The 10,013-nt window shown below is 42.1% G+C and overlaps 1 protein-coding gene across 1 annotated transcript; it reads left to right on the forward strand.

The window, feature by feature from the left end:
* Positions 1-286: 286 nt before the first annotated feature.
* Positions 287-8,481, forward strand: LOC121561594 (NACHT, LRR and PYD domains-containing protein 3). Its single transcript, XM_041874144.2, is given in 12 exon segments — positions 287-364; positions 1,661-1,889; positions 2,726-3,016; positions 3,471-3,560; positions 3,563-5,390; positions 5,499-5,753; positions 5,935-6,108; positions 6,564-6,731; positions 6,874-7,044; positions 7,218-7,391; positions 7,548-7,594; positions 7,720-8,481. Coding segments are annotated over 10 exon segments (3,723 nt in total). The 5' UTR covers positions 287-364; positions 1,661-1,889; positions 2,726-2,751; the 3' UTR covers positions 8,271-8,481.
* Positions 8,482-10,013: the final 1,532 nt, after the last annotated feature.

A 10,013-nucleotide genomic window follows, 5' to 3' on the forward strand; every position in this document is an offset into this window, starting at 1 on the left:
CAAGGAGTCAAATCCCAAAGATTATACCTGGCAAATGTTAATCCCTTAATTTAAACATAACCTAGGCCCTAGACAGACAGAGAGAGAGAGAGATGGACAGACAGAGAGAGAAAGAGAGACAGACAGACAGATGGACAGACAGAGACAAACAGCTTCAGACAGACACACACACACACACACACACAGCTTTGTAATACAAGCTAAGACACGCCTCTCTGCCTATTTGTTTGAATTCATTTCTATCCAATCACCAAGCCTGTTAGAACAGAACCGTTGCCAGAGGTTATGAAACTTTGCGGTTAACAGGAAGGAGCCTACCCTACAACGCCCAGAGTAGACAGAACAACAAGACAACTTACATGCGGTACGTGTCGTCTTTTTAGGGATTCAAAGCTCTATATAACCGTTATATAGATATGTGTTACATCCTACCCAGTGTTGTACATTTGTCTTTTACCTTTTCTGTTTATGTGTTGAGTTTCAAAGAATTGTCTGCTTTGATACACGGTGTCTCGCTCTTATCGTGGTCAGGTTGTTATTGTTAAAGAAAATGTGTAAACTGGGTGGTTCGAGCCCTGAATGCTGATTGGCTGAAAGCCATGGTATATGAAACCGTATACCACGGGTATGACAAAACACTTATTTTTACTGTTCTAATTATGTTGGTAACCATTTTACAATAGCAATAAGGCACCTCTGGGGTTTGTGGTATATCGGCCATATACCACACCCCCTCGGACCTTATTGCTTAAGTATACTCAATGACGTACCTGGTTAAATAAGAGCAAATAAAATACATTTACTATGGCATCGTTCTGTAAATCAACTAGTATCCTATGTATCCTACATGTCTTCTACATGTTTTTTTTTATATTTATATATTGAATATCCCAATTATGAAGAGAGAGAGAAAGAAAAACAGACAGACTGATGGACAGAGAGACAGACTAACAGACTAACAGACAGAAAAATCAACTTTATTAATTAATTTATGCTTTAAATACAAAGTATATAAAACAGACAGACTGATAGACTGACAGATAGACAGAAAAATCTACTTTATTTATTAATTTATGCTTTAAATACAAAGTATATAAAACAGACAGACTGACAGACAGACAGAAAAATCAACATGTTTTTAAAAATATTTATATATTTTATTTTTGAATATCCCTACTATGAAGAGAGAGAGAAAGAAACACAGACAGACAGATGGATGGACAGAGAGACAGACCGACAGACAGACTGATAGAAAAATCAACTTTATTAATACATTTGTGCTTTAAATACAAAGTATATAAAACAGACAGACAGACACAGTTTTGTATTATAAACTAAGACACGCCTCTCTGACTATTCCTTTGAATTAATTTATATCCAGTCACCAAACCCTGTCAGTACAGAGATTATGAAACTTTGCGGTTAACTGCAAAGTTCAGGAAGTTAACATTTCCAATTTAGCGACTTTGTCGCTATATTTAGCGAGTATTCAGAGCAGAAGATGTTCACCACTCCGCGTCCAGACTGCAAATGAATCGCGCATGCGAGAAGCCGCCGCTGGCTGATCCCGCCCTTATTTTTTTGTGGTCCATTTAGATTGTTAATGTAGATTGTATACAAAAAAAATTCTCTCTCACGAAGTTATTCCTCTCTCCTACAGCGTCCATCACAATTACAAGCGCATGACCAATTATGCAAATTGAGTGGTGACGTCATTTAGCGACTTCTAGTGACTTTTAGGACAGCCAATAGCTACTTTACTTACTGAGGAGTTGGCAACACTGAGGAAGTATCCTCCTCTACAACGCCCAGAACATGAAACAGACCAAAGAAAGTAGGAGGAAGAAAGAGCACCATTGTAGACGGCACAACAAGACAACTTACATGCGGTAAGTGTCGTCTTTTTAGGGATTCAAAGCTCTATATAACCGTTATATAGATATGTGTTACATCCTACCGAGTGTTGTGCATTTGTCTTTTACGTTTTCTGTTTATGTGTTGAGTTTTAAAGAATTGTCTGCTTTGCTGCACGGTGTCTCGCTCTTATCGTGGTCAGGTTGTTATTGTTAAAGAAAATGTATACTCAATGGCGTACCTGGTTAAATAAAATAAATATACTAGGGAATCTTTCTGTAAGTCAACTATGTATCCTTTGTGATGACCATTCTAGCCTTCTGTGGTTATGGCATAGGACTACAATACTGATACCGAATTGAGACTGTACTGAGGGCAAAAGGGGGTACAACTCAATATTAGGAAGGTGTTCTGAGGGCAAAATGGGTGTAACTCAATATTAGGAAGGTGTTCTGAGGGCAAAAGGGGGTGCAACTCAATATTAGGAAGGTGTTCTGAGGGAAAAAGGGGGTGCAACTCAATATTAGGAAGGTGTTCTGAGGGAAAAAGGGGGTGCAACTCAATATTAGGAAGGTGTTCTGAGGGAAAAAGGGGGTGTAACTCAATATTAGGAAGGTGTTCTGAGGGCAAAAGGGGGTGTAACTCAATATTAGGAAGGTGTTCTGAGGGCAAAAGGGGGTGTAACTCAATATTAGGAAGGTGTTCTGAGGGCAAAAGGGGGTGTAACTCAACATTAGGAAGGTGTTCTGAGGGCAAAAGGGGTGTAACTCAATATTAGGAAGGTGTTCTGAGGGCAAAAGGGGTGTAACTCAATGTAAGGAAAGTGTTCAGTGTATATTGTCTGTTCTCTCTTTGCTTCTGGCTCTCTCAGGGGGAGGAGACTGACTGTCTGATATCATGGATCAGACTCCTCAGTCCCTCGTTCCAGCCCAGGACTCTGGTCCGCTGTCCTCCATTACGGCTCAGCCTGCCCCACCACAGTCCTCCATTACGGCTCAGCCTGCCCCACCACAGTCCTCCATTACGGCTCAGCCTGCCCCACCACAGTCCTCCATTACAGCTCAGGGTGGTTCTGTTGTTGTTGCACCCCAACTTGTTGGCTGCAATGTCGGAGGTTCAGTTTATCAAAACATCAGCGTTACTATGCCTTCACATGGTGCTGGTAAGACAATTCTTTATTGTTATTTTTGTTATAATAGAAAATAATGCAAAAAAACTAAACAAATTATTACAGAAATGTTGATTAGTTAATATGCAGTGTCCCTGTCAAATAATACTATACAATTAAGCATATATTTTGTGTTCTGATAGGGTACGACAGTTGAACTAAGCTCATGAGGTATTTGTAAGTTGTATTCTTCAAGAATCAAATGGGTACACAGTATATAATTAATTTTAAAGTAAAAAAATGGATGTACCAGTTGTAGATTAACACACACACAGACTCATAAAAGTCTGAAAAAAATAAATAAGGCACGCCCATGCAGGAAATCGGACTTTGAAACCAGTAACTGAAAGTATTGTGTTCGTTACGGTACTGAATACTGCAGATAAAAAAACAGAAGTAAAGATATTTTATGCATCCCACAACACTATCAATGTTCTTTCCTCATTAGATGAAGATCTGCAAAAAGTCAAGGGCAAACACAAGTCCAACATGAAGAAGAAGTTTGGGAGCATCTTTGAGGGCTTGGAAAAGCGGGAAACCCAACATTGCTGGACAATATTTACACCGAGCTCTACATCACAACTGGGGAGAGTGAAGGGGTTAATAAAGAGCATGAGGTATGGCAGATTGAAGATACGGCTCGGACCAAAGCATTTCAAGACCATGCAATCAACTGCAATGACATCTTTAAATCTTTAGACCCTAAGACAGAGGAACATAATGACAAATCCCAATCCAAACAAGCGGTACCCGTCAGAACTGTGCTGACAAAGGGAATCGCTGGCATTGGAAAAACGGTCTCAGTGCAGAAGTTCATCCTTGACTGGGCAGAAGGAATAGCCAATCGGGATGTAGATTTTGTCTTCGCACTTCCATTCAGGGACTTGAATTTCATCAAAGATGACTACAATCTCTTGGAGCTCCTGAGTGACTTCCACCCTGAACTAACAGATATCAAGGATGCAAAGAAGTTTGCTGACTGCAAAGTCGTGTTCATCTTGGATGGTCTGGATGAAAGCCAACTTCCACTGGATTTCCATAACAACAAGAGGTTGTCTAATGTAACCAAGACAACATCAGTGGACGTGCTGCTGACAAACCTCATCAAGGGGAATCTGCTTCCTTCTGCTCTCCTCTGGATAACCTCCCGACCAGCAGCAGTTGATAAGATACCCTCCGACTGTTTTGACCGTGTAACAGAAGTTCGGGGATTCAACGACCCACAGAAAGAAGAATACTTCAAGAAGAGATTCAGTGATGATGAGAACCTGTCCAGCAAAATCATCTCACACATAAAGACATCGAGGAGTCTCTTCATCATGTGCCACATTCCAGTCTTCTGTTGGATTACTGCCATGGTTCTTGGGAAAATGTTGAGTGAAAATGACCATGGAAAAGTCCCTAAAACTCTGACTGAGATGTACATTCGTTTACTTCTCACTCTGACAAGCATGAAGAACAAGAAATATAATGGGAAAAACGAACCAGATCCTCGTATTCTGTCAGAGTCTGACGTACAGATCATTCTGAAGCTTGGAAAACTAGCCTTCCAAAATTTGGAAAAGAGCAATCTGGTGTTTTCTGAAGACGATCTGAGAGGGTGTGGCATTGATGTCAAAGAAGGCTTCTTGCTCTCAGGGATGTGCACAGAGATCTTCAGAGAGGAGGACCCAATGTTTAGAGCAAACAAGTACAGCTTTGTGCATCTCAGCATTCAGGAGTTCTTCGCTGCACTCTATGTTGCCTACCTCTTTGTCAGTGAAAATGTCAACCCGTTTGCATCAAGAGAGAACAGGCTACCAAGATCGAATTACGGGTATTTTGGAGAAGGTGATGACTTCAGTGAGGACGAAGATTACAGGCCACAACCCAGAGGTTCTCAGCAGCAGCAGAAAACACTGCATGACTTGCAGAGGAGTGCGGTGGATGAAGCTTTGAAGAGCAAGACCGGTCATCTAGACCTCTTCCTCCGCTTCCTTCTGGGCATCTCACTGGAGTCCAATCAGATCCTCTTGAAATGCCTACAGCTCCAGACTGAGGGAGACAAAGAGAGTATCCAGAATACCATCCAATACATCAAAGACAAGCTCTCAGACGAAAGACAATATCCCTCCCCAGAGAGGTGCATCAATCTCTTCCACTGTTTGATTGAGTTGAACGATACCTCGTTTGTGAATGAAATTCAAAGGTTCTTGACATCCAAAAACCCTGCTGAGAAGAACCTGACGCCTGCACAGTGCTCGGCGATGGCATACGTACTCTTGATGTCAGAGGAAGTGTTGGACAAACTGGACGTGAGAGAGTACAACACGTCAGATGAGGGGCGTAAGAGGCTGGTCCCTGCTGTTCGATGCTGCCGAAAGGCTATGTGAGTTGAAGTGTTGATGTGTACAGTATGTCACTGTATGTCTTACAGCCATTTAATTAATCCTATACTACATCCACATCTCCCATAATAAACGTCTCTCCTCTGTAGACTAGCGGACTGCCGCCTTACAACGAGTTGCTGTGAAACGGTGGCATCTGCACTACAGCTGCCCGACTCCCAGCTGAGAGAGCTGGACCTTAGCGGCAACGCCCTGTTGGACCTGAAGTCCCTCTCTGTTGGACTGAGGAGTCCCAACTGCCGACTGGAGTCACTTAACCTTAGCCATATCAACATGGGAAGATCGGGACCAGAGCTTCTAAAGGCTGTGCTGATGGGTGCTCACAGCCAGCCACTTGTGTTGAGGTGAGTGCTATGCCTGGAACAACACACAGCAGAACACTTTTCAACAGTCAGTAACCTTCAAAATCTACTCTGGCAAAGAAAACAAGCAATAAATATAATGATAAACAACTTTAAATGATGGTGGTATGCATGTTGGCAAGTTTGAACAATTCAATCATTTTTTTTGGGTTGTTTCACACAGACTCACCAGTTGTGATCTCAAAGATGACATTTGTGAAACCGTTGCCTCGGCTCTCCAGTCAGCTGGCTCATGTCTGACAGAGCTGGATCTCAGCTACAACAAACTGACAGACACAGGGGTGAAGCAGATCTCCAGTGGTCTTATGAGTCCACACTGTAACCTGAAGATACTGAGGTGAGTAATGAACATGTTTTAAAGGGGAAGGTCAGGATCAATAGAAGGGAAATGCCTGCAATTTTCAAAATTGTCAAATCAACTCCATATGTGGTTTGACATTAGGTGATTTGTTCATTTATGTAAAAACATTGCACACATGCCCCTATCACTTACCATTGATTGTTAGCTAGCTTCTTAGTCTCTGTGGTCCTCTGTAGCTCAGCTGGTAGAGCATGGCGCTTGTAACGCTAAGGTAGTGGGTTCGATCCCCGGGACCACCCATACACAAAAAATAAAATGTATGCACGCGTGACTAAGTCGCTTTGGATAAAAGCGTCTGCTAAATGGCATATTATATTAGTCCAGGATTTGGCTTAATGTATCTTGAAACTGGCCCTATAGGTTAATTTATTCTTGATTAATGACAGCGCCCCTTTACATTTAGTTAATACATGTTTTTTCATGTTGGACAGACTGACTGGTTGTGGGGTTACAGAGGAGTCCTGTGGAAGTTTATCCTCTGCTATAGCAGTCTCTCAGCTCGAGGAACTACGTCTGGGCTGCAACAAACTGGGCGACTCTGGAGTAAAGCTGCTGTCTGCTGGACTGATGGATCCACACTGTCAGATACAGACTCTGGGGTGAGAAATAAACCGTTATGTTTAATCTTCCACATGTTACAGTAGAAGAAACCTTTTATTACCGCATTGTTAAAACTATACCGTAACAATGGAAACACCAAGAGAACGTAGCGTTAAATTCTCTCCCTTTTTCCCTCCCAAGGCTAAGGGAGTGTAATCTCTCAGGCGTTCCTGTGTCTCCCCTGGCTCCTGTCCTGTGGTCATACTCAGTACTGAGAGAGCTGGACCTGAGAGACAACAGCCTGTGGTACTCTGGAATGAGGCTCCTCTCTGCTGGACTGAGGAACCCCAACTGTGCCTTACAGACTCTTAGGTAGATTACACATTTGATATTGTGAAAGCATACTGTAAACTTCAGAAAACAGTCAAATAGGAATGATTGAACTAGTGAACTGCACTGCACTTAAATGGAATTTAAATGTTTTAACTTAAAAATATATACTCTAGCAGTTGTTCATTGTTTTATGCTGTCTCTTCTCTCTGTAGGCTTTCTGGTTGTCTAGTCACAGAGAAAGGCTGTACGTTTCTTGCCTCTGCTCTGGAGTCAAATCCCTCCCACCTGAGAGAACTGGACCTGAGCTTCAATCACCCAGGAGACTCCGGAGTGAAGCTGCTCTCTGCTAGACTGGAGGATCCACACTGTAGACTGGAGAAACTCAGGTAAAAGGAAATGTAGTTGATTTGACTTTTGCTTCTGTTAACACCTCATTGCTCAATGGGCATTCAAGACTCTAGTTTATATAGTGAAATCATCAAGGCAATCTCCACTGTAATCAGGTTCAATAGGCCCTACATGACTCTTTCTTTGTCCCACAGTTTGGACCATGGTGGAGAGTCCAGAATCAAACCAGGCCTGAGGAAATGTGAGTCATCAAACTACATTTAGGAAAAGAAAGCTGGCTTTTTAAGCACCTAAACTTTTATAAGCAAATTGTGAAAATAACATAAAACACATGTGTTTCTGTTTTTCTGCCTTGTCTTGCTACAGATGCCTGCCAGCTCAAGCTGAACGATATGTCAGCAGATAGTGACCTGACTCTGTCCGAGGACAACACGAGGGTGGTGAGGAGAACGCAGGTTAACCGATATCCTTATTTGGATTTCTCGGATTCAGATGACTCAGATCGGACAAAAAAGTTGGATAAGTGGGCCAAAGTACGCTGCAGGGAGCCCCTGTCTGATGGTCGTTTCTACTGGCAGGTTGAATGGACTGGCTGGGTTGACATTGGGGTGACATATACATCCAGATCGGTTACTGAGAAGAAGAGGTCTTGGGGGCTTTTCTGCTGCAATGAACAGTACACATTTATTCATAATATCAGGTTCTCAGTTGTGCCAGTACCCAGGCCGGACCCAAAGTGTATAGGAGTGTATCTGGACTTTCCGGCCGGCGCTCTGTCCTTTTACAGCGTCTCCTCTGGTACACTGACCCACCTGTACACATTCCACACCACGTTCACTGAGCCCCTTTACCCTCAGTTCAAAATCATGTGTGATGAGATGGAGATATTTGGCTCAGTTAAAATCCAAACTCTGTGAATGAAAGCAGCCATCACCAGAGTAACTGACAGACACATTTTTTATTAATTTTATTTCTGTAATTAGATTGTCTGTGTTTTTTGGGGGGAGATTTTAATTGAACTTTATTGATACCCAGGTGGGAAATCGAAATGGTATAGTCACACATTACATACATTGATGATGATGTAAATAATGATTAATGTCAATAAAGTTTTGTATGGAACTGAGAGTCATGTTGTTGTGTCTCTGTCTGATATCAAGTGATGAAGATGACATCCACCTGTCTCATCAAACACATCATCACTCAGAGAGATGACATCCACCTGTCTCATCACAAATACACCTTCACTCAGAGAGATGACATCCACCTGTCTCATCACAAATACACCTTCACTCAGAGAGATGACATCCACCTGTCTCATCACAAATACACCTTCACTCAGAGAGAGGACATCCACCTGTCTCATCACAAATACACCTTCACTCAGAGAGAGGACAATGATGTTTTGATTAGAAAATGTTATGTAATAAACGTAATAAATATTTACCATTCACACATCGTTCAGCTTTGTGTGGAAATGGTCTTTGGAAGTTGTTTGTTTATATTTGTATTATTGTATTATTGTTGTTGTTATAGTTATCATGTTTTGATTATTAATATGTTTTTAATGATTAATTTGTGTAAAAGCTATTCAAGTTTAGTTGAAGCAGCTGAAACCAGACCTGAGTCTCCTCCCAGTAATGGAAGAGGAAAGAGAGTGGTGGGGGAGAGTGATACTACAGAGTGATAGAGGAAAGAGAGAGAGGGGGGAGAATGATACTACAGAGAGAGAGGAAAGAGAGAGAGGGGAGAGTGATATTACAGAGTGATAGAGGAAAGAGAGAGAGGGGGGGAGTGATACTACAGAGTGGTAGAGGAAAGAGAGAGAGGGGAGAGTGATACTACAGAGTGATAGAGGAAAGAGAGAGGAGAGGGGGAGAGTGATACTACAGAGTGATAGAGGAAAGAGAGAGAGCAAGGGAGGGAGGAGGGGGAGAAAGGGAGAGTGATAGAGGAAAGAGCGAGGGAGGGTGGAGGGGGAGAAAGGGAGAGTGATAGAGGGAAGAGCATGGGAGGGAGGAGGGGGAGAAAGGGAGAGTGATAGAGGGAAGAGCGAGGGAGGGAGGAGGTCATACAAGAGGTCATACAAACTTATTGTATGACCTCTTATACACTATATTAGGCCCAGCCTTTGGAACTTTGGTTTTCCTAGATATGGCTACTATATTGTGATCACTACATCCGATGGATTTTGGATACTGCTTTCAAACAAATGTCTGCAGCATTAGTAAAGATGTGATCAATACATGTTGATGATTTCAGTTCCTGTACTGTTTGTAACTACCCTGGTAGGTTGATTGATAACCTGAACCAGGTTGCAGGCACTAGTTTACAGTTTGAAGCTTTCTCTTGAGTGGGCAGCCTGATGAAAGCCAGTCAATATTTAAATCACCCAGAAAGTATACCTCTCTATTGATATCACATACATTATCAAGCATTTCACACGTTATCCAGATACTGACTGTTAGCATTTGGTGGTCTAGGCAGATGAACCTGTAGCCATATTACTTCAACAGTATTTAACATGAGATCCTCTCTAAGCTTTACAGGAATGTGGTTCTGAATATAGACGGCAACACCGCCCCGTTAGCATTTCTGTATTTTCTGTAAATGTAATAACCCTGTGTTGCTAACACTGTATCATCAAAGGTATTATCTAA

This window comes from Coregonus clupeaformis, unplaced genomic scaffold, assembly GCF_020615455.1.
Source record: "Coregonus clupeaformis isolate EN_2021a unplaced genomic scaffold, ASM2061545v1 scaf0689, whole genome shotgun sequence".
Taxonomy (NCBI): Eukaryota; Metazoa; Chordata; class Actinopteri; order Salmoniformes; family Salmonidae; genus Coregonus; species Coregonus clupeaformis.